The sequence below is a fragment of the Gymnoscopelus braueri genome (assembly GCF_963280865.1).
Source record: "Gymnoscopelus braueri genome assembly, chromosome: 13".
Lineage (NCBI taxonomy): Eukaryota > Metazoa > Chordata > Actinopteri > Myctophiformes > Myctophidae > Gymnoscopelus > Gymnoscopelus braueri.
In genome coordinates this window covers 16,212,024-16,236,708 of record NC_137615.1, presented here as the reverse complement: position 1 = coordinate 16,236,708, position 24,685 = coordinate 16,212,024, and the positions used below count along the sequence as shown (strand labels likewise).

The following is a 24,685-nucleotide window of genomic DNA, read 5'->3' as shown; positions in this document are numbered from 1 at the left end:
AATCAATATAGAGTGATTTATGGTGTCAATCCTTTTTTTATTTATTTTTTAGGTCCAGCATAAAGTATTTATATCTGAATCTGCTCTATAGTTTGCACTGAAGCCTGTCATAATCCAATAGATGGCGGTAATGCAGCTGCTGCATTAGATATGTAATTTTAACTCAAGAGAGACTTCTGAGTAGAGATGGGATGGGCTCTTTGAAGGGAGCCGGATCTTGGGGATCCGTTGCTTTCAAAGAGCCATTCAAAAGACTGGCTCATTTGTGTATTTATATATTTTTTAATATATATATATATATATATATATATAAATACACATATATTCATATATATTTTATAATATTATTTATATAAATATTATATAATGTATATTATATTATATCATTATATAATATTTAATATTATAAATAATATTGTATTATTTAATAATAATATAATGTATTATTATATAATATTATAATATAATAATATGATATAATTATATAAATATTGTATAATTTATATAAATAACATAAATATTTATATCATATAAATATTTAATTCCTTCGATTCGTTCACGAACGACACACCCCTAATTCTGAGCCTTCTCGCTCACTGTAGCGCGGGGCGGTAACCTGACCAGCGTGATGTTGTGAACAGTGAGCACAGGGAATAACTGCGCATTTGTGCATACGTTGTTGTAGTCTTTATGCACGTACGTCTATTTGTTTTTGTATTATTAAATACAACTACTTTATGAATGTAACGGACGCGGGCTAAAACTTTATCCGTTATTATCTGCACCGCCACCAACCAACAAAGCAAGAAAACCCAGTTCCTCTGCTGTTTAGCTAGCTATTTGTCATAGCAACAGTACCATTAGCTGGCCAGAGTCAGCTGGACGTTCATTCAGTCCTGTTCATTCAAACTGAAACTAGACGTGTTTTGTTGTTAAAACAACAAAAGAAGCAACAACATGGCACTGACGGAGATGGAGGAAGGAGGTGAAGGAGGAGGAGGAGGAGGTGAAACAGACGTGGTGGCCAGCGCCTGCCTCCTGGGGGAGTTCAGGGAGAGTGCCGAGGCCCGGGCTCTGATCCTCAGCCTCCCGGAGGTGCATGGCAACACCACCACCATGGAGGCTGCAGCGGAGAAGTTCCTGGGTGAGATGATCATATAATAATCTCCAGTGGTGGAAAAAGTACTCGCATGTTTTACTTTAAGTAAAAGTATCAATACTGCAATGTAGAAATACTCTGTTACAACTAACAGTCTGGAATTCAAAATGTACTTGAGTAAAAGTACCAAAGTATTGGTATCAGACAGTACTGCACAGTACTTGTGTAAATGTACTTGGTTACTTTCCACCACTGATAATCTCTCACTGTGAAACAATACACAGTCATTTAACTATGAGGGTACAAATTGTTGTCATATTTCTAAGGTTTTCAGGAAAGAACAATCTGCCATCTGCAGTAGTTGGCAATCATGAGAAAACATACATAATTTTGCCTAGGTCATATTTATCTGCTCTTATTTATTTCTGCCTAACTCTACTCTCCTACACTGCTGATTCACCCTGCCTTAAAATCCCTTTCTGCCTACATTCTAAAATGACTTCTGATAGGCTGAGGACATAGGCAATAAGGCACAATGAAGCAGCAGTGTTAGGAGAGTAGAGTTAGGCAGAAATGTCAATTTGGCCAAAGAATTACTTGGGGAATTATGCTATGAGGCTAACAAATGTAACCAAGTGGACCCATTCGGGTCCATTTGGTTACATGTAGGCCTACCTATTAAACCCATTTGTTGCATTCGTACTACGTAGTGGTACCCATTAAATTGTGTTTTTTCTTGATCGATTGAATATTGTATTAACAGTTTGCAATTAAGTACAGAGGTACGATTTACAATGAATGTTAAAAGGATAACACAAAAAAAGCCCTACAGGGGCTTGTTTCCATTGTGGTCCTGTGTATTCAATTAATTAAATTGTTAGCTAGCTACCTCACTCTAAAAATGTGCACTTTCTTCTGTCCAGTCATCATGGATCGATACCAGGAGCAGCCGCATCTTCTGGACCCACATCTAGGTAACACACACACACACACACACACACACACACACACACACACACACACACACACACACACACACACACACACACACACACACACACACACACACACACACACAGGTCAGGTGTCTTATCATGTCATGCGTGATCGTAGTGTCATGTTTCCTGCCTGAAGCCAAGGTCTACTGTCAGTATATTGAAGGAGGAGAGAACACAGTATTACACATTCTATAGTCTCCTTCCTCCTCTCTGGGAAGCAAAGAAGAGGCAAAAGTTTGATGGATTGCATTGACGTCAATTGGAGCCGGTTGGACAAGTGTATGAATAAAAACGAGTGCGACCTCTGTCAAATAAATGGTTCAGGAATTAATGAATTGTTTATTTTATAAAGGTTGCAATAAATTCAAAGATATGTTAAGATATGTTTTGTTTATAGGCATGCCCATCCAGCTCCCATTGACTTAAATGCCTTCTAGCTGAATACAAGAACGCTCGCCCAAAACACGCTCGCCCCGGGTCAAATCCGGCGACCTCGGAACGGTCGCCACCAGGTATTCCTCAGTAAAACTATGCTAAACCTAACCTTATTCCTAAAAGTAACCTCGGTAAAAACTATGCCTAAACCTAACCTTATTCCTAAACTTAATCTCAGTAAAACTATGCCTAACCCTTAACTTATTCCTAACCTATAACCTCGGCGAGCGGTCGGCGCAAAAAATGGGGGCGAGCGTGTTTTGGGGCGAGCGTTCCGGTTACCTTCTAGATAACCTTCGACTCCAATTTGCTTCCCAGTGGGGAGGAAGAAAGCTTACAATGTGAAGTATCTGACCATTCCTTCTGGCATAGCCTTGGTTGGAGCTCTTTGTTTTTTTCCTCCCAATTTTCCAATAGAGTGGATGTTGAACATGTTGTTGGACTTGGTAAGAAGCGAGAAGTCTCCACCCATGCTGGTTCATCTGAGCTTCAAATATCTCTACATTATCTCGAAGGTTAGCCAAAAGCTGTACTACTCTCTTCAACTGTCCAGGTTGCGCTCTGTGTAATATGATTGTTACTGTGGATGAATGAGCCCCTACCCAAACTAGACTGTTACTTGTTTTTTTTGTTTTCTGAGCAGGTGAGGGGTTATAAAATCTTCATGCAGCTCTTACCTCATGAGGTTGCTGATGTGCAGCCAGTTCTGGACCTGCTGTCCAGGCAGGATCCTAAAGAAACTGAGGTAAGCCTACAATGAAAAAGCCTGCTTCCTGTATATATCTGAGTAGAATAGAATAGAATACTTTACAATGTACTGTAGGGGTGCAACAGTTAAACTAATCAATGTAATCGATTATAAATCTATAATTTGACACGTTGTGAGCTTATAGATCGGCTATTTCTTCCAGACATCGTTGTATAATTGTAAAGTGCATAGAGCTGTTAATCAGGCCAGGTGTTACTATTGCATATCCAGAATAATATAACAAGCAAGTGTGGAAGTAGCTAATGTCCTGGTTCAGCCGGGTGAATGACGGGTCTGGCTGGGGGAAGATACTGTTTCTCAGTGTGAATGTACGGGGGCATGAATAGTTGTACAGTATAACGCTTTCCGTATGGCAGGGATGGGGCCTAACAAGGGGTTGCAGGGGTGAGTTTCAGTCCTTGGTGATGTTGATTGCCTTTTCTGGTAGACTCCTTCTCCTTGCGGACATGGGGTCTCATGATATGATTTTCCATCACTTTCCATCACTTTGATCATACTCGTACACTCTCAGAGTTAATTTGACTCAGGATTTTAAAATCTCACCCCTGCCGGTTCTTCACAGATCTGGGAAACCCGTTACATGCTGCTGCTGTGGCTCTCTATGACCTGCCTCATACCCTTTGATCTTTCACGTCTGGACGGCCATCTGAGCTCAGAAGTGGGCCAAACCAGAGAGCCCACCATGGAGCGCATCCTCTCTATTACCAAGGTAACCTCAGAATAACATGTTGTCCCATGGGTGATTTTCATTAACCACATGAACCCTAGCGTCCCTATTTTGGGCATGTTATAATAGGAGAACATTAGACGAAAATCTCCAAGCTCACAACGCGTCGCAGTGGGACCTGTTGTGAGCTTGTAGGTCAGCTATTTGCGGTGATTACATTTGGTGTAGAGGGAAGGAGGGAGCCAAGTATAGCCTCCTGAGGGACCCCGGTCAACAAAGTCTATAGGGTTTTAAGTGGTTGATTTAATTCTAGCCCAGGTTTGGATATAGCTTTAATGCCTAGTGTGTTGTCTGCGCCTTGGGAATATTGCATTTGTGTTTGTTTTTCTAAAGAGCATGTCTACTAATGACTGCACTTTCCATGCAATCTTATCAATGAATAATTTATTCCACATTCAGTCATGCACGTAACACATCATCATAATGATTCTGTCGTGCTCACTGCTCAGACACAATAGCCCTGATCTAATAGCCTTAAGCGGGCAGCTTACGTCTTGTGGAAATTAAGTTTAGCGAGTTCATGTGAACAATAATATGTGATTGCGGAGAAAACAAAAAGTCAATAATGCGTAATAAGTTATTTTCGGCACTTCTTGCACCTCCCAGATTTTCTATCTAGTCGAAAACACATCAGATGACCACAATGTTTGCATTGTGGTGTGATTGGTCAGTCAATTCATATTCCATAATGAATGGGTAGGGTGTTAACTAATAGAACATTAAGTGCTCAAAGTGAAACGCTATTTCAAATCAATTTTGTCCACAGACACAGAGAACTTCTTTGTTTTTTTAAAGTCAAAAGTATGCTGCCCGCTTTAGTCGATCTAAAGGCCTGCCTCTTGACAGGAGTATTAAGGCCAAGGACATTGTTCATAGATGTAGTGACCTGTAATATGATGATTGTATAAAAGGACTGGGTGATATGGACAAAATCACTATTTTTGACCAAATACCTCAATGATAATATTGCAATTTTTTTTTTGTCATTTTGGAAAAAAGTTTAAAATATTGAAAGTATAAAATTAGGACATAAGTGATTAAACCCAGTAAAAGACAACACTTATGCCATATCATGATATTACTATATACCCAAAATCGCACACGATATCTAGTCTCATATAATATCAATGTAATATCAATATACTGTATTGCCCAGCTCTATTGTACAACAAATTATGATGGTGGACTAACATGCATTTTGTTGGTTTACAGTCCTATCTAACTGTCAGTGATAAATCCAGAGATGCTGCATCTGTATTGGTATCAAAGTAAGTACATGGGCTCACACTTGAACTGGAACTTACAGTAAAGCAGACTTAAGGCTGAATTTATACTCATCACACAACAGTGTCGCTTGTCACAAAGTGCTGATCTTCATGCTAAGAACGTCGTGCATCGCAACACGTTGTTAGCTGTCTTGAGTGTGTTCCGATTCCTGAAGAATAAGCCCTTGTAGACTTGCCCTCAACACTTGCCCTTGGGGGAATCCCTGTCACCATCTTCAAGGCATTTCCAATTCATATACCGTAAGGGGAGAGGGGAAGTTCATTATGTCATTCCCTCGTCAACTCGATTTGATTCAAAGGGATAAGTCTGCAATTCGGTTGACTTCAGGCACCACCTTATCCCAACATGCATTGCAATATTTTGTCTTATCCTCTTTTTTTCCCTTCACTTTCTTTATTGTATGTACATTTTCATGTTCATTTAGAAAAATATATACATAGACAGTAGAAAACAACGATGAGAAAGGACAAGAACAAACAAAAAGGGTCACACATTACAATGCAAGAGTTTGTTATAAGCAGCATATTATACTTGCTTAATAACTTTAAGGCCTTAATAACTTAAGATAAGTTATTAACTTATTAAAAAAATTATGCTATATTGTTTACATTCATTAATAAAGTGCAGGAAAGTTGGCTTGGTTCCTGACCGCATTTTCTTATTACCGTATATGGAATTTTCCAAAAATAATTAATAGTTGTATGATATTCAGCATGTTATTTTATCTTATCTTGGCTAAAATATAGCACTACATAACATTTTGTCTTTTTTTTTTTTTGTCTTAAAGGGATACTTCACTTTCGGGCCGGGGACACATTTAAAAAAAATATTAAAAATAAATGAAAAAAGTTATGGAAAATTCATGGCCCCCTCACACATTAGTAGGACACTCTAATGCGTGAGGGGGCCATGAATTTTCCATAACTTTTTTCATTTATTTTTAATATTTTTTTTAAATGTGTCGCCGGCCCTAAAGTGAAGTATCCCTTTAAGTTCATCTATTAGAAAGTGACATCGAGTCTGTTCCATTTCCAGACCACAACCCTTTCAGGAAGTGTCCACTTGTGTGACATATCCAAAGACAATAGGAAACAAAGCCTAGCCATCCTCGATTTCCTGTATACAGTATGTGTCACGTGGGTTTGGGAGACCTGTGTGAGTCTCTTAATTCCAATGAAGAAGTGCAGCGACTTTAGGAGACCATTTGTGTACCATTTTGTACCTAGTGGTGAGGCGTGAGATGGCGTATCTTGGTAAATCTTGGACATAGCATAGGCGTGACCTGACCTCAATGGTTTGACGTCGGTGCAAAGTCCAGGAGGGGGGAAGTTGAAGGGGGAATTGACGAGGGGAAAAAAATGGCAGGCTCTTTTTTTCAAGCGACACTGTTGTACTACAGAGTATACATTAGGTTTGAGGCTGAATTTTGTAATAGATCCACTACTTAGTCCACCACTGTGTTGACGTAGAGGCTACGTCGTCGACACAGTGGGGAGTCAACTGTGATTGGTCTGCTTGGGTCGCTTCGTTAATCTCTCTGTGGGTGAGATCAATGGCAGCAATGTGAGTGGACTTAGATTAGCAGACTCAAATGATGTATTATTAAATAATCAACAATCTTTCACATTTGACAAACAAGCACTGAACATTCCACCTCCTTCAGTGCTTTAACTAACAGACCATGTACAAAGTCTCTCTGCTATAGTCTTGTCTCTTCCGGTGTAATCTTCTCCTCGGTAATGCTAAACAAATAATGGTAGACAAATTCATCTGGAAAAGTTATTTCTATTGCAGACAGCCTCTTCACCACGTACTGCTTTGTATCACTAATTGTATGTGAGAGAATGTAAACATGATTATATAGAGGTTTTCCAGAATAAATGCATGACACTGCTATCTAGTTTTGCGATAAGACGGTCAACAGATGCAGGCAGCAGCAGAACTATAAATAACTCTGCTTATGAGATATCTCAACACAGAAGTATAATTCAGCCTTTAACCTTTCAAAAAATTAAACCATGAATGAGGAACAACGCTCTGTACTACTGCTTTTTGTCATTGGTGTTGAATGAGTATAATATTAATCAAATAGCCTTTGTATGATCTAACTCTGGTATTGTTATTATCTTTGACAATCGAACACTTCATTCACATCCAAAGTCCTTCAGGAACCCACAAAGCTTGTTGCTGCTCAACCCTCACCTAATTAACTAAACCAGTGGTTCTCAAACTTTTTCATGTCAAGGACCCCCAAATTGATACGTATTAGGCCGCAGACCCCCATCTGAAATGGTTTTGTGCCAGGGACCCCCAGAAGAGAAGATTTGTGTAAAGTTTATAATCTTTATTTTTTTTTTCTAGTTTTTTTTAGAATAGCAGATGTATACAGTATAGGGTTAAGTTCTTAAACTGATTTCGATGCTATATTAACTAATTCAGCTGGAGACCCCCTGGGCCCCACTTTGAGAACCACTTAACTAAACAAATTGGTGCCTTTCCATTGCATGTGTATCAATCATCTAAAGCTATGCTAATCACTCATGAACACCTCATGAACCATAGTGTTCCTTTTCTTGGGCAAACATTTGGAATAATCTTGCGATGCGTTGTTGTGAGCTTGTAGATCGGCTAGTTTTGTGTAGAGGGGGAAAAGGGAGGGGCCCGTAGTATTGACCCGTGTGGGACTCCAGTCAACAAAATATAGGGTTTAAATGGTTATAATACTGCATAGGAGGAACCCCCACAAATTATAAACCAGAAAAAGTTGCAATTCATTTACAAACCAGTGGAGGGCAACCATGTGTCTTAAGATGACTCTCCTGATGTCACAGGCTGGTATGACATTTCCTTACACTGATGTGTCATTAATGCTTGCCTGTGCAGGTTCATGACACGCCCAGATGTCAAACAGAAGCGCCTGGGAGACTTCTTGGACTGGTGTCTCACCACTATATCCCAGACAAATGACCAGTCAGTGTCTGGGTGTATGGTGCTGGATGGGGCCCTGAAGTCTCTGGTAAACACCTGAGCTCACTCACTCACTGTGTGTGTGTGTGTGTGTGTGTGTGTGTGTGTGTGTGTATGGTGCTGGATGGGGCCCTGAAGTCTCTGGTAAACACCTGAGCTCACTCACTCACTGTGTGTGTGTGTGTGTGTGTGTGTGTGTGTGTGTGTGTGTGTGTGTGTGTGTGTGTGTGTGTGTGTGTGTGTGTGTGTGTGTGTGTGTGTGTGTGTGTGTGTGTGTGTGTGTGTGTAGTTTATACTAAGTGTGGATTTTGGTGGTTTCTGTGTGCGCTATAATTTGCTGAGGGTAGTTTACAAGAACTAACATGACTGGTATGTTATTAGCTAATGGGGTTTGGCAGGTGTATGATGCACCTGCTGCGTGCATTTTAAACCGAGTGTATTATTCTTCAACGCTAAAGTGCTCCTTAGGCCTGATTTATACTTGCGTATGAAATAGCTGATCTACAAGCTCACAGTGCGTGATGCTTTGCTTTGTGAACTTGTAGATCAGCTATTCTCAGTGAGTGACACCATCCTACAATATAAATGAACCATTATCCATATGAGAAAGGAGTTTAGTCCCTGTGTAATCCCTGTTTTCAACCAATTTTATTTCATTTCTACGGCATTATTCCTACTCTTATTGTAAATCATTCTAGTGATGAAGCCACTTTAAATCACTTACTGGATCAATTATTTTAATTTAATGCATCCCTGAAGCAATCGCTAGCAGACATTATTGGCATTAAAAGTGGCGCTGCATGTTTTGAAACCGTCCGTTGGTGCGTCACGTCTGTGAAGTCAAACTGGTGCTTGGGGCGTTCAAAACTGGCTCTGTTTGTTCACTCAGCAAGCCTGCAGGGGTTATACTTGCAAACTCTGTTCTCAGGAGTTTAAAAAATGATTCAAAGGCACAAGAAAATATTGGTCGACGATATACTGTGGCCTAATGTGAAGAGTGTGATGTTTAATTTCAGAACGATAAAGCAATAAATTGCTTATGTGAACGCTTGTTTAATCACCACACACAGTGTAGCTTTTGGGTATTTGGGTTGTACACAGTGTCCTCCAGTATGGGGAAATGATCTGGATGGTTTGTTTGTTTTCCCTAGGCTCAGCTTTTCAAACATGGAAAACGGGACGACTTCCTGCAGTATGGTAAAAAAAAGATCTTTTTCTGAATAAAATAAACTTATGATAATAGTATAAGATAATAGGAATAGAGCAATCCATTTCACTCCAACATGAATGAAATGAAACCTATTGATTTAAGATTTCTCTGAATATATGAATTCCTGTTTCATTTAGTTGACACATTTGCTTTATGTCATAAATACCTTTGCAAATTTGAATCATACTGTACATTTATTGAAAGCAAAATCAACAGTGTGTTGTACATTCTGAAATGGATTGGTTTGCTCTTAAAGAATGAAATGGCTAGCGGAAAGCAGATTCCCAAAAATGACTGATATTTGTGTTTATGTAGACTGACTGCATGAGATTTTCGTTCACATTGTGTATTTTTCTGACTACATGAGTTGGGCTGGGCACTTTCAGCCTGTGTGCACATGCTTGGACCTGTTGTTGATATGATGTTGTTGTTATTATCTATCTACACATTAGGGATGGGACAATAATCGTTATCGTTTATCGTATCGATCACAGTGATCGTATCGTGGAGATTTATTTTTTCTTGAAATTGTCCTCCGTCATACGCTGGGATCAATTCACCTTTGCCGAGCTGCATATCCGCTACCACTTAAACCCTCTATAATTGGTAAAACGGACCTGTAAAGAACGTACCTGACACAGTCTTTTCTTCACTCTACCAAATCTCTGTGCCAAAAATAGATCTACAAGCTCACAACGCGTCACGACACGTTTTGAGCTTGTAAATCTGCTATTTTTGGCAAACGTTCCGCCTCAGAATATGTATAGAATATAGTGGTTAACTAAAGTGGCATTTTAAGAGATTTAAGCATATTTTGATTATCGCGATAATATCGTAAATCTTTATTTGGTCACAATAATCATGACATAAAATGTTCATATCGTCCCATCCCTACTACACATGTTGTATTTGTTCCACAGCACCTACAGTCCTACAGTGTCTGGAACAGAAGCGTCTGTCAGAGAGCAGCCAGGCCACGCTGAGGAAGCTTGGGGTCAAACTGATCCAAAGACTGGGCCTCACCTTCCTCAAGCCACGCCTGGCCAAGTGGAGGTCAGTCACTGGGAGTAGACCATATGTCATAGTAGGGATGGGAATAATGGAGAGTTTTGCAACTGGTTAGGTTGAAATAATGCATAAATATGAAGTCAGGTTGTTTACTCCTGTCCATATTTCATGGGGTATTACCCGACACTGATGTTAGATCACATCATCTGATTGGGTGAAGTCCGTCTTTCACAGGATCAGTAAACATTACAAGATGAATCCCTTGCTTCTGTCACATCAAGACCAAATGAAATTCACAAATAACCCCAAAATCGACTTAAAGAAATCCTAGTTTTTAATGAAAACTTCCTGTTTCTTCTTATGGTCTCTGAAAAATATAAGTGAGTGGAAGTTTTTAACTGTGCCAAAAGTTTAGTTGTAGCATGTTCCAGCATGTTGAAAGAAGACAAGTGATGGATTACTGACGTGCGAGTGAAATTCAACATTTTTTTCTTCATTAAAGAGTTATAGACATCTTTGACTTGTAGGGAATATTTAAAATGAGCTCCATTTTCACCCCAATCGGCGATTCTAGTCAATCGCATATCAAAACGACTCTGCAGAGTTTGAAGTCGATCGGTCCCCTATATGTACACAACCATATATATGGGCAGCTGTTGCTCTTAACAACCGGATCTCCATATGCCTGTATATGGGCATATCGGGTTTGTATATGGTTATGTCTTGTCATAGTGACATGCCTATATATGGGCATATCGGGTTTGTTTATATTATGTCTGGCATTGTGACATGCCTATATGTGGGCGTATTGGGTTTGTTTATGGTTATGTCTGAGTCAGAGTGACGTGGCCGTGGTACGCCGGCCGGTCCCAGTAGACAATTTTAATATAATAATATAAAAAAATTGCAAATTAACCAATAAGTCTTTCTAACTTTGCCGTGTGTGCACGTTGTGTTTTAAGGTACCAGAGAGGAAATCGCTCACTCGCAGCCAACCTGGCCGTGTCTGAAGCTACTACAAATGTTGAAGCTGTGAGTCCAGATGTGGAGATGCGGGATCAGGAAGAGGACTATGACATTCCGGAGGAATTGGAGAACGTCATTGGTCAGTCTCTGCCTCTGCTCAGCTTCCTTCATCACATCTCTGTGTTCAGACACTGACCTTTTGTGTGCACGCTATTTTCACAGAGCAACTGCTGGTGGGACTGAAAGACAAGGAAACTATTGTTCGCTGGTCTGCAGCGAAGGGGTAACATCAGTACACTGTACACACCATGCTATTCAGTTGTAGAATATTACAATGAATGAATGATGAATTTAATTTGAAACGTTTGGTATCATGTCATTGTGTTGCTGTGGAACATGCTTTGAGAGTTAAGTTGTTATATATTTTCAACCACATCACCAATTTTGAAAGACTACATGTGGGTCTCTGTGTGTCTTATAATCCTCAGCGTTGGCAGGGTAACTGGACGGCTTCCCAAGGAGTTGGCAGATGAGGTTGTTGGGTCAGTGCTGGACTGCTTCAGGTAAGTCCATGACAGGGAAATATCTCTTTCCATCTTTTATGTGCAACTTAAATCATAGTTTACTCGCCACACTTGTCAATTGTTTAGTGTGGCAAACACTCTGACATGGTTTCTAGCAATCTAATTTCGCTTGGTTTGTTATAGTTTGATTTGTAAACCTTTTTGTAAAACATCGAAGTGTTCAGACATGTCATCATATACTGTATGTTCTCAGCTTCCAGGAAACAGACAATGCTTGGCATGGTGGTTGCCTGGCACTGGCAGAGCTGGGTAGAAGAGGCCTGCTGGTGCCCTCCAGACTCAGAGATGGTAGGTATCAACAGAATTAACAGTGAAGTAGCCATCATAAGACAGGCACATTTTAAGAGTGTTTTTTATGTTTTTCTTCAGTTCAGTATGGTGGGAATGTTTACATGTCACCACAAACCCCAGATAACTTTATACATTATCAAATAAATCATTATTTACATTATTACATTATTTATGCATTATTTATGCCAATACATTATTTATGCCAATGTTTATATAAAATGCCTATCACCTTATCTAACCAAGCAAGATATTTCATTTGCATACATGGCTACAACCAGTCAGTGCATTTAGGATTTTGTCTTGTGAGTCACCTTGTGGCTGTACCACAGAATAGTGAAATTGTTCAGTGCTTAGAAAACATTTGATCATTGTTGTCCCATAAGTTAATATTTTTACATTGAGGCTTACACCAGCGAAGGTTAAAGGTAGTTGAGTGCACATATTCAATTATTCAAACAGTTCAGAGTTTTTGTAGTCAATATTGTTTAGGAACAGCGAGGCCTCCTCCGTAGGACCCGGCCTGAGTCTTTCACCTTAGCTTTCTTAGCTGGTTTCTGGCAGTTGGGCAAAGCCTGGCCACGGCTTTCTCTTTTTACCCCCCTCGCTTTAGTGTTTTGCCCAGCCTTGGCTCTCTCTGTGTGGAGCGGACTTGGAGCACAGGGATAGCCCGGGCTCTCAGCCTCCGTGGAGTTGCCTGAAGTACTGTCTACTGTGTTGAGGCTGCTGGGGCTACTGGCAGAGCTGGCTCTGGCCAGCTGGCACAGAGCCAGGGCTGCGCTCTGTCTCTGGTGGTCACATGGCTCCTCATCTGACTGCCCGTGTAGCCTTTGTTGAAGACCTCCGGGGTGGGTGGAGTGGTGGTCTGGGTTGCTGTGTTGGTCTCTGAGGCTGAGGTTCATAGGCAGTTCCACCTCCATACGTTTCCCTCTGTCAGATGAACTGATTTCCTTCTCCTGGTCCCTTGTAGAGAGGTTGAGCGGAGCCAGTTCCTCCGTATTCTCTCCATCGTCTCGCTCTGACTCGTGGCATTCCTCTGGAGCAGAACTAGAAGCTTGGCTGCTGTTCTCTGTTGACCTGATAAAGTGGAAATGAGGATTGGTCAGCTATTGTCAATTTGCTGTAACGTCATAACTCATTGAAGTTGTTCATTAATTTATTTATTATCAACATTCATCAGTAATCAATAATGCAATGTACTTACCCTCTGTCTACATGTAGCGATCTTAACTGCAGCAGGCCTTGTGCAGAGTCTTCTCTGCTTAAGTCTGCTGCGGTTTCCCTGACTGTAACTGTGTTTCCTGGTTGGGCGATGGATTGTGTTTCGCCCAGGGTGGTATAGTGCAGAGCGTCTGTGTCCCTCTGAATGATGTTTGACTGGCTTGGTCTGTCAGGAGACCCTGAGGCTGAACAACCTGCCATAGGACTCTGCCTAGTGTTTTTGTCTCCAGTCTGCACCTGGTTGCTCTCCTGCTCAGTAGGTCTGTTATGGGGGTCATTGTGTGGACGTAGGTGCGTATATAAGTCATATTCTTTTGTGCCGAGTGCTGGGCCATACAAATCAAAAGTAAGGTACCTGGATCCTGGGATCGGCAGGGAGAGCTCAGGTGGTCGATACAGGCCATAATGCAGAGGGTGCCCGGGGTGAAGGGAAGGACAGTATCTGTATGGATACTGGGGGAAAAGGGAGGTGTGAGCCGGGCCGATGGGCTGTGGTACCACTGGCCTCTGGAGCTCTAGAAGCTCTGGGCGGAAGGAAGGAGGGGCTGGTCCGTTCACATGGTGATTTCCTGGGAGGTAGTACGGTGCGTAGAGAGGGTGGAGGCCGCGCTCCGGCAGGAGATATGGAGAGTACTCTGGAACCATGGGACTGGGGAAAGGTTTTAAGGGCATGGATGGTGACAGTGGCCCCCATGGGAAGGAGGGGTTGTTGAATAGTGGAATAATGGCTGGCGGATCGTCGGAAGGCTGCGCAGGGGACTGGAGAACCTCAGAGCCGTCTCGGTTGGGTGTGACAGGTGAGAAGGCGGATGGGCGTGGCAGGGACTTGGTTTCTTTGATTGATTCCCCTTTCTCTCTCTCTGTACCTGGACTTTGTGTTGTCACACTCTGCCCGTCCTTCCTGACAGGGCTGTTGCAACCAACATCTACTTCCTCTGTCTCATCCCCATGCTTCTCTTCGTCGGTTTCACTCTCCCCCACACCTCCCTCTTTGTCAGGACTAACTGTCTGACCTGGGCTGCCCTTTGCTGCGACCGGTGAAGGCGGAGTCTTTGATGATGGCTTGGCCGGTCTGGCTGTTTGCCCTCCCTTTTGTGTCACCAGCGAGATGGAGTTTTTGCACAAGTTGTATTTCATGTGGTTGAAAAGATGGGACTTCTCATTACAGGTGAAGGGACACTGGAAGCACTGGTACTTGAAGGGTTTGCCTGGTGGTCGGGGAATATAGTGGGGCCTTTTGGGCTTGCGTTCCTGAATGGTGTCCATCTCGCCCCACCGCCACTGTAAGGACAAAAAGGAAATGGCAGATAAAGCATCGGATGTAGTGTATCGAAAACAAATTCAGCTCTTTTCACGTATACTGGGAGAATATCAGCTGGATTATGACTAAGAGAGCAACCCATTGTGAGTGCTTAACTCCCCCTGTCACACTCAGATTTGGCCTAATAGAGTTGCTGGACTGGTTCAGATTTGGAGAGCGACTCGTATAGGCAGTTTCTTTTTTCCATGCGTGTCCTCAGTTGCTCAGGCAGGAAAAAAAATCCCTCGCCGTATAAAACACTGCACCCTCAGGCTAACCTATTCTACCAACTGTTACTTCAACCTGTGTTGGACAGCAAACATAGGGAAATATACAAATATGAAAATTCATGTACTCTATGCAAAACACCTACATGTTTGCATGGGCCCTCGTGTCCTAGTGTTGTCGAGGTTCATTTGTGACGACCTTACATTACCACCAGCACCTCCGCTTGCCAGCTCCTCTGTTGGTCAAGACTGTCTGTCATCATATTCCACTCATCGATACCAATAATAAAATACGGATTACAGCGAAATAAACTGAAGGCACCCTGCAGGGCATGTAGAAACTCGCTCCCTCTCTGTACTCTACTAAACTCTGTGCTCTCAGCGTGGGAACCAACAGCCACCTGCTTCCCATGACTACACCTGCGGGATGCACTCAGCTCCCATTCATCACCTGATGAGCTCACCAGCGTCGGAGAGAGTATGGCGGGCCCTACTCTCCGGGAAGCCATACATGTCGCAATGACCAGGACGAGTGACAGATGCCAGCCTTTTTAAAAAAAAAGGAAATGCTGTTTCACATGCTGTTGGCATGCGAAACCCCCCGGGTTCCTCTTTCAAATGAAGCGTCTAACCTGAGGCTGTGAGTTAGGTGTTGTTGGGTGCCGTCTGGAGGAACCTGCTTGTGATAGCGCTGTCGCAAGAAGTTGCCACTCAAGTTTCTGTCCAGGTGTAGTAGCATGCAGGACCACACCCTTCTTAAGAAAATAAATTAATTTGGGAAGCCTTTTGTTTAATGTCTGCTTACTGCAAAAGTATTTCGTCAGTTTAGACTTCTTTGAATGATAGTTGTATATGTGGTATAAACACAATTAGATGGTGCCTGGGCAGGGCACATTTTTGGCTAAATGTTGAACATTTTCCTAATTTCCTTACATACAGTAGGGAAAAAAAGAAAGAAAAGAAATGAAGCACTCAGCACAGCTTAAGCGTCTTGTCTGTAAACACAGCACACCAAGCAGATAATTAAAACCCACAGGTAACAGGTGCATGGCTTGGTCCCAGCCTACACCTGTAACCCTCCTGAACCAGTGACAGCCAGGCAACAGCTTTAACAGAAGACAAAAAAATAAGCAACCAGTCTCTGTTTCTGCAAAATCCGATATTGCTCTCTGAAATTCAAATTACACTTCCTCTTAACGATAGAACGATAAAATTAAACAAAAATCTTACCTTGCTCTGTTTGTGTGTGAAAGTCTCGAGCGATCTGCGAACGATCTCCTCACGCCTCGCCAGGATCGGGCGGTGTCTAGATAGAACGCCCTGTACGACGTGCGCTACGGGTCCCGAGTGTGTGTTCGCTCCACCGGGTTGACGTTTAGTTGTGTGGTGAGTTGCTCTCAGTGAGGTGTTGGCTCTCCAGGAGGCGGGGCCTCAGCCCCAACCAGCAGAGCCCTCAGGCAACATCGATGCACCTGATATTAGTCAAGCCCCAAGCCACGATTTACATGATGGGCAAAGAGCTCTCCGTCCCCCCCCCCACTCCCTTCCCCTTCCCTTCATGTTCCATCTCTCATTGCTTTCGTGGAAATGCCCACATGAATTGTAAAATGCAGAGTGTTAATTTAATGCGGAGAGTGTACAAATGCGCCCTTAAGGGTTCATTTGGTTTCATTTGGACACTCAGAATTACAAGTTGATATATTAACTGATTTTACTTTCTGGGAATCAGGGGGTGGGCTAATTTTCTTTTTTTTCTGTAAATAACCTGTTGATTGAAATCAAATATGGTGTCACCTTTGACAAACAAACAAACTCCCTTGCGTTTCCCTGCCTGTTGAATGTTGTTGAACAAGCACAGTGCTGCGGAAAATAACTTCCCTCTGTGGGACAATAATGTCTAATGTAATGTTATAATGGCACATTAACTAAGGATGAGATGATATGAAAAAGTCATATCATGATTATTGTGGCCAAAATAATTGTGATTAATGATATCAACGCGATAATCAAAATATTCTTAAAACTCTTAAAATGCCTTTTTTTGTTGAACAAAAGAGGCACACTTGCACATGCATATTCTGTGGGGAACATTAGCCAAACAATCTACAAGTGCGACATGTTGTGAGCTTGTAGATTTAGCTTGTAAATGTGCTATTTATGGTGAAGAGATTTGGAGTAGACGGAAAAAAAGAGCCAATTTTGGTCCAACACTTGTTTTTGCCAATGTTATTCAGTTCCAGCTTTCTTTTCACTTTTATTGTCAGTACCACAAAGCATTTTGGTCATTCCTTAAAGGAGTAGTTCACCAAAAAAAAGTACTTACTTTCTATCAATTACACACCCCATGAAGCCTTGAATCCATGGATTTTTGTTTTTGTTTTTGTCGCATTCCTAAGCCAATAATTTGATGACCGGCGGAGACTCAAAGCAAAGCTCTTGTGATAACAATATGCCGAACCAATGAAATGGATGCTATGATCGGATGATATATGGCTTCCGATTTGTCTCTTTCCTGTGTTGTTGTTGACATGACAGACTACTACATCCTGTATCTTGAGACTAAACCACTCATCCCTTTCTTCTTGTTCTTGTTTGCAGTCGTTCCACTCGTCCTGAAGGCCCTGACCTATGATGAGAAGAGGGGTGCGTGTAGTGTTGGCTCCAATGTGCGCGACGCTGCGTGCTACGTGTGCTGGGCCTTCGCCAGGGCCTACGAACCTCCAGAGCTCAAGCCTTTTGTCAACCAGATTGCCAGGTAAAGGCACTGTTACTCGCTACACTCTATTAAGCTATCAAATATTTACCATGTTGACCATAGAGGCCACGGTTGATATTCTAATACAGTGGCTCCCCAACCCCCGGTCCTTGATGGCACCGCTGCTATTTTTGGTTTTCCATCCTACCAGGACATTAATTACATTCACCTGATATCCTTATAATTCTAGCGGTCCACTCAAGGACTAGTTTAAGTTAGACCTAGTAAGAAACTACGCTAGCAGTATCAGGGGTCCCGAGGGCCGAGGTTTGGCAACCACTGGTCTATTAGAAGAGATTGAATAGAATGGCCTTGCTTTCAGTCTTGAAAAATGGTACTAGCAGCTTGCATTGTGCATCACAAAATCTCACTCAGAATACTGTGATTACCAGTGTCACATATATATTGCTATCTTGCATCGTAACACTAGCCTGGTAAACCCTCCCTCCACAAATCTCATTTGTATTTTATTTCTGGAAATGAGAATTCCGGAGGGAGGGGCTTTACCAGGCTATCGTAACACCACCAGAAGCAACTCATGAAGTTAAAGGGGTATTTCACTTAACACATTGAATGCCAAAAACGGTCCGGACCGTTTTTGAGGGTCCAAACGAGAAGTGCCGAAAACGGTCCGGACCGTTTTTGACCCAATTCTATTTTTATACATGTGGGCCACGTGGGGCGCTAAAACGAAACTTTGACATCACCCAAGCAGTTTCTGAGAAGAAGAGGCTGGATGAGGCTCCATGTCAAAAATCCTTCCGGTCGGCGTTTTCAATGTTATCTCCTTGATTAAAAGCTTAATATCTCCATTTCTTTTTAATGTGGTGGAAACGAGCCGTTTTCGATCGGCGATCACGCTGCAATGGAGGGTCGCGTTGGAAATATTATTGTTCCAGGCGTTAGTCGGGACCCTCCGCCGTCTCGCACGCACGCTTTGTTTACATGCATTTCCGCGTCGGGGCTTCTCACAGCACGAAATGTATAACGCAAGTGGATGGAAGAAATGCTGGCACTCAACGTATAATATTTTAATAAACCTCTGGCACCCAATGTGTTAAAAACACATTTTAATGTCTACTTTAGCTTTTGTGTGCACCCCAGACAGTTTTTAAATTGCTTGTTTCAAATATTCATTTTATCAGACATGAAAACACCCATCCTTGGTTCTGGTGACTGATATTGTCCTTCTAATACGTGAGAGGTGTTTTTTTTTTCAATTACTTTTTGCATGAAAAAAGTTTAATAAAATAAAATAATAAAATTTATGAAAAAGGTAATTGATTTTTTTTAAATAACACAGCCCTCTCACGCATTAGAAGGACAATATCAGTCACCAGAACCAAGGATGTGTGTTTTCAGTAAATCTAACATGGTTAAAATAGAGTTTGAAGTTACAATGGGTTTGTATAGGAAGGGGGCGTGTCTGATAAAATAAATATAAAATATCTAAATATTGATTCAAGCAACTTAAAAACTGTCTGTCACACAAAAGCCTGAGTTGTCGTTAAAATGACCCCAGAAGTGTTTTAAAGTGAAATACCCCTCTAAATCCAAAGCCCGCTAGCAGTGTGTGTAGCCCTGTTTTTAAAGAAATGCTAGACTAGATAGGTATTTTATGTCCTATCAGTGGATGCTGATTTGCATACAAGCTGTAGTAGAGCTTGCATGTAAGCAGTTATCTACATGTACAGCCTGAAACCAGTTTTCCTGTGCTACTTGTCCTTGCTTTACCCATGTTAGCAGCAGACATGATTTAGTGCCTACAGTTGAAAGGGTTTTGAGTGCAGTCTGTGGTTTAACCACTTTCAACCTGGCATTTTCAAAATAGCAGATCTACGATCTTCTGATCTACAGTACAAACTTCTCTATGAGCTTGTAGATCTGCTGTTTTCAGCTAATTGGTGTCAAATGTTCACCCCAGAATAGTGACGCTAGGGATCATGTGGTTAAGAGCACTTGACATTTGTTTGGTCTTATTGTGTTTCACAGTTGGTTGACCTTTTGTCCAAACGAATGGTCATTTATGGATATCCTCTGTAATGTAATTGAATTAAGAAGGGTTCTCAGGGTAGATGCTTGTTTTTGTTGCCTGCATAGCATTAGCAGGGCAGGAATTTCATAGAGGCCATGGCCACCGTGGCCACTCATTTTGGCCTTGTTCCCGTAAAAAAAAAAGATATGGTCTGAGGCCAAAGTGCCCTTGATGCACCAAGCACACTGCCCCAGTGTCTCAGCTGATTTCACTGTTTTCTCTTCTGCCTCTTTCCTGTCAGTATGTTTTTTAGACTCCAGTCAGTGTCTTTTGCTGGATTCTTAAATTCCCCTTACTCCCTATCCCATCTTCAAATGAGTCCAGTGACTCTGATTAGTCCACGGTTGAGCAGGTTTACAATTGATTTATTTCACTAATAGTAATAGTAATATGCATTAAAAATTTAATCCTCAAGCATAGACCCCTGGGGGACCCAGTCAACAAAGTATATGAGTAGAAGGATTTTTTTGGTAATTCTTCAGACATGCTGTGGTACCATTTTGCAACTTTCACTTGTAGTTGAGTAATACGTGACTAGTAGAGTATCTATACTTTATACTTTTGAAGTACAGTTTTTTAGGAACTTTGTCCTTCACTGGCGCTACTCCAGTTCAACCCGGAGGTCGCAATTGTTGTTGTACTTTTGGCCGTTTTGCTGTTCCTGACTGATCAGACATGGCCTCCAATGTCAGTTGCTAAATGGGTGTAATGTAATTTGTTTTCTTAAGAAACCTGTATATATATTTCCTTCTCATCTATAGGTTCTGACATCTGCTGACAGGTAATGTTAGAAAGAGCGCATTATATACCTAGGGGGAGGGGTACGTAAATGCAACCATTTTTCACTCCAAGATATGTCTTGGAAGATTTGAGAGAATAACCATTTTGGTTAGAACACAAGTTTGAAAATAACTTTGTAGAAGAGCGAGAGACAAGAGCCTATCTGTTTGGCAAATTCCCAACAAGGTACTCTTTGGTACAAATGGGTGACAAAATGTAATTGCAAAAACGGAAGAGACCAAGGAAAGCCTTTAATAGTATGGCTAATGCATGGCAAGAATAAAAAATACAACAAAAGTTTGAAGATAACTTTGTATTTGACATTTAAACTGATACAATAAGTGTATAAGTGTATTGGTAAATCCCAAATATTAAAGTATTCCGTGGCACCCAGTCTGAAAAGCCCTGCTGTAGATGTATAAAATATTTAGAAATACAATTTGAAATCTGCCTGACTATGCTTCCCAGGCAGGGTGTTCCGAACTTCCGACGCATAGGCGCCTGAACAGGAAACGTCCAGGGCCTTAGTGTTTAGCAGCTTAGTTGCAGGAGATGTAGCCAAGCCTTCAATGTAATCAGTGAAATCTTAAAATCAGTTCAAAAAGCAACAGTCAATGAGTAGAAAGGCTAAGATAGGGGTAACATGAACCTGTGCCGTGCACTATTTGTCAAAAGCAACGGTTAACCTCCTCCATGCTACCTTTCCCCCCATCTGCATGTGTGGACCTGCGGCCTCTGACTGTGCAGACCAGCTCTGCAGTGTCAGTTTGAACCCCCCCCACCCACCCCCCACACACACACACACACACTCCAACCCCCCCACTCCCATTATCATTATCATCAGCCGTCCCAAAAGCACCCTCCCATTCCCTTGCCTACAGCACTGCCAGGTTTCGCCTGTTGCTGTAGGTTTCGGTCGCCGTTTGCCAGTGAAGTTCAGACAAGCTGAGTCCTGCTGCGCGTATCCCTCACAGCGTGATGACATCCACACTACCATTTTTTTTATGTGGCATTTCAAATAAAGTGCAACTTTTGTGACAGACATTTGCAACACATTCGGGTGCACGTTCCACTTGTTGTTTGCTGTAGCATCCCCACACTGGGTTCAGGATGTCCCCAGGGCGTTGTCCCCAGTAGAATCACGTTTATTTTATTTATTTCCACACCTCCAGGCCTCAGACACTAAGAATTGCTCCTGTGTCCACCTCCAGGCCTAGGTTTTAATGTTATCAGACAAGGGACTCCAGGGAACAGAGCTGAGAGCAAACAGATCTTGCAGCAGTTTGTCCCGGGCAGCAAATATTGTATATTTAAATCGGTTGCTGAGTATTTCTTCAACAACTAACGTTCACAGACCCATGATTACCCATGAAAGACTGAGAAGCAATACATTAAATAGGGCTTTTAGGGCCATGGCATAATCACATGCCCACTTTCAGTGCCGCCGGAGGATTCATACTTAATCATCACGGACCTGTGTCAGCTTATTACTGGCAGTGGACCAACGTAACACGCTGTTCTGGGAACCTGCGCATGTGATGGCACACAAGGCCCGTTCCAAGACAATGATTTAGTCCTGAAATATGAGCAAATTATACATGCTTAGTGTGCACTGTGTCAGCTACACATTAACCGTCACAGTCAGTGTACTACAGTATGAATCGCAGAATGAGACGTGAACTTAACCAGAACCATTATTCCATTGTGTCCTGGTCTGTGTTTCTTTCTGCAGTGCTCTGCTCATCACAGCCGTGTTTGATCGAAATGTCAACTGCAGGAGAGCCGCATCAGTAAGTGCCTACGTGTGTTAACGTTGACTTGCAAAATCTGTACAGGCAAAAGATATGACAGAACCTGACTTCATTTGTCTGTTTCTGTCCCAGGCTGCTTTCCAGGAGAATGTCGGAAGACAGGTTTGTGACCACAGTGACAAAGTATTAAATTATCGTTTTTACACAACTCACGGAATTACTGTGATTTCAGGCTATGAAACATCCAGATCTTGTTTGAACTTGTTTTAGCGTGGTGAAAGTCTTGTAAGCAAAGTAACGGCCTTCAAAGTGCACTTGGCCACAGGGCACTTAGTCAAACAGTTAAATCTGGCAGACATTAGTGGAGCCATAATGTAAATCTCTGTAAATCCTTTGATCTGAGCATTATGTTAAGTTAACTGAATCACTCATTTCCCCATCATGTCATCCTCTGCTCGCCACCAATCATTAGGGCCATTCTCACACTCTGCACACTGGAAATTCCTCTGATATCCACTGTCTGTTTGGCTCAACATCTTCTTCTCCCATATAGGGCACATTTCCTCATGGTATTGACATTTTAACTGCTGCAGATTACTATGCTGTTGGAAACCTTAACAACTGCTACCTGACCATTAGGTAAGAGAGAAATCCTTTTGGAGGCCTTTCCCGCACAGCCTTCATTCGTCACAAAACTCACAAAGGACTGTTGTCCTAGCACTTTTTCTCCATTTTGGGTATGTCATTATAGACATAGATTTTAAACAAATTGTCTAAAAATGACAAAAAGAAAAGCGAAAATAGCATATCTACAACCCAGAGGTCGTGATAGTCCGGTATTTGCCGGTTTTGACTGTTTTTTTTAATGCCCAAGACCAAAACATTTAATTCCCTCTGGACATCCTGACCAATTAAAAAACCTACGGTAATGTATTATCATCACTGTCTGCAAATCAGTTACAATTCAAATCCTCTCGCCTCGCTGCGGCTGCTCTCTCTCTCTGTCTCTCGCTCTCTCTCTCTCTCTTGTGCACGCTAATGTCGGAGACACTTTCACAGCAGAGCCGCTCTGTTTCACAGGAGTACTGTGAAGTTCCGTGTGGAACTGTCCTAAAAAATTAAATGAATACACGAAGAGTGCACGCACCGGTCTCAACTCGTAAACAAACATTACCACTCAAATTGAAATTCTTAATGAGGAGAGTCAGGAGACTGTTCAAGATCGCCACAAAAGCTTATTCAACTTTCCCAAAGTTGCATCTAACAGATGCATAAACGCACTCATGACATATAATTATGTCACCATACGACCATATACCTGTGAGTAGCATATATTTTGATTCATTGCTGGCAGTACTGCTTCCCTAAAGCATTGACAAGCATTGCACTTTTTACCTGTCTATGTGTACGTATACAGTGGCTGACAAGTGGTTTATATGTAAAATATGTGGTACAGCCTTCTTTTGTACTCGAGACATATGCCTGTCAACATGTAAGTCTGCCATTTAAGATATGAACTGTGTGCAGTGAAATGTCACTATAGAACAAAACATAGCCACACCCTTCTTACAATTGTCACCTACGCTGCCATCTGAGCAAACATTCCCTAGCTAAAATGGAGAAAGATGCTAGCCCCAGGGCATGAGTGGTCATAGAGCTATACTTGTCAAATAAACTCAAACCAAGACATATACTCCTTAACTGATGCATTATTATTAATAATGGTGACATCCCTGAACCCTAACTACTTTCAGATTCTTCATGCATGAGACTTGCAACCTCCATTTCTTTTGTCACCTGTTTGCTGTGAATCTTAGCAGCGTTATACACCTTGACAGTGTAATTGCGTTATTAGGGAACAGCTTACGTCCATGTTTATCTCCTGTCAGCTAGTGCTATTCACAAGCACTGCAACTGGAAATAGATTTGGACTCTTTAAAAAATAAAGTTGTATTTAAGTGTGAAAAGGTGTATAACTAAAGATGTCTTTGTTCCATTGCAACAGTGTCTACGTAGCTAGTTTCCCAGAGTACACCAAGCCAATGATAGAACACCTGGTAGCCATGAAGATCAACCATTGGGATGCGTAAGGACTTATTTTATCCCTGTCCTAACTAAAAATGAGTAAAATGAAGTATTGTCACGGCACTGCTCTATATGGGGATTAAGATGGGTGATATTGTTTTTTATTTGGTTTTCAGAGTGATCAGGGAGCTTGCGACCAAAGCTCTCCACAACCTAACGCCTCAAGCGCCCGATTATATGGCAGCGACAGGTA

At 41.9% G+C, this 24,685-nt stretch overlaps 2 protein-coding genes across 3 annotated transcripts in view; one reads left to right on the top strand and one right to left on the bottom strand.

Annotated features, from left to right (window-relative positions):
• The first annotated feature begins 628 nt into the window (after positions 1 to 628).
• The window catches only part of tbcd (tubulin folding cofactor D), a 38,793-nt gene continuing 14,736 nt past the window's right edge, over positions 629 to 24,685 (top strand). For both annotated transcript variants that reach the window (XM_080445984.1, XM_080445983.1), the window contains exons 1-19: positions 629 to 1,144; positions 2,023 to 2,073; positions 2,950 to 3,047; positions 3,176 to 3,277; positions 3,864 to 4,010; positions 5,241 to 5,296; positions 8,199 to 8,331; positions 9,434 to 9,479; positions 10,413 to 10,545; positions 11,463 to 11,605; positions 11,689 to 11,749; positions 11,955 to 12,029; positions 12,244 to 12,338; positions 17,685 to 17,841; positions 22,389 to 22,446; positions 22,540 to 22,569; positions 22,961 to 23,046; positions 24,413 to 24,493; positions 24,609 to 24,682. In XM_080445984.1, the coding sequence (XP_080302110.1) occupies positions 958 to 1,144; positions 2,023 to 2,073; positions 2,950 to 3,047; positions 3,176 to 3,277; positions 3,864 to 4,010; positions 5,241 to 5,296; positions 8,199 to 8,331; positions 9,434 to 9,479; positions 10,413 to 10,545; positions 11,463 to 11,605; positions 11,689 to 11,749; positions 11,955 to 12,029; positions 12,244 to 12,338; positions 17,685 to 17,841; positions 22,389 to 22,446; positions 22,540 to 22,569; positions 22,961 to 23,046; positions 24,413 to 24,493; positions 24,609 to 24,682 (1,813 nt within the window). In that variant the 5' untranslated portion in view covers positions 629 to 957. The remainder of the gene's footprint in view (positions 1,145 to 2,022; positions 2,074 to 2,949; positions 3,048 to 3,175; positions 3,278 to 3,863; positions 4,011 to 5,240; positions 5,297 to 8,198; positions 8,332 to 9,433; positions 9,480 to 10,412; positions 10,546 to 11,462; positions 11,606 to 11,688; positions 11,750 to 11,954; positions 12,030 to 12,243; positions 12,339 to 17,684; positions 17,842 to 22,388; positions 22,447 to 22,539; positions 22,570 to 22,960; positions 23,047 to 24,412; positions 24,494 to 24,608; positions 24,683 to 24,685) is intronic.
• On the bottom strand, positions 12,387 to 16,454 carry znf750 (zinc finger protein 750). The gene is made up of 3 exons (XM_080445990.1): positions 16,317 to 16,454; positions 13,543 to 14,840; positions 12,387 to 13,415 (listed from the first exon to the last, which is right to left on the bottom strand). Exons 2-3 carry the CDS (start codon positions 14,823 to 14,825, stop codon positions 12,827 to 12,829), a joined length of 1,872 nt encoding a protein of 623 aa, XP_080302116.1. The 5' UTR covers positions 14,826 to 14,840; positions 16,317 to 16,454; the 3' UTR covers positions 12,387 to 12,826.

Bases quoted from the DNA above. Each gene is read 5' to 3' on its own strand.
- znf750 (XM_080445990.1), bottom strand. From the start codon at position 14,825: ATGGACACCATTCAGGAACGCAAGCCCAAAAGGCCCCACTATATTCCC. The intron at 13,416-13,542 runs GTAAGTACATTG...CCACTTTATCAG, and splicing joins TCGCTACATGTAGACAGAGG to GTCAACAGAGAACAGCAGCC.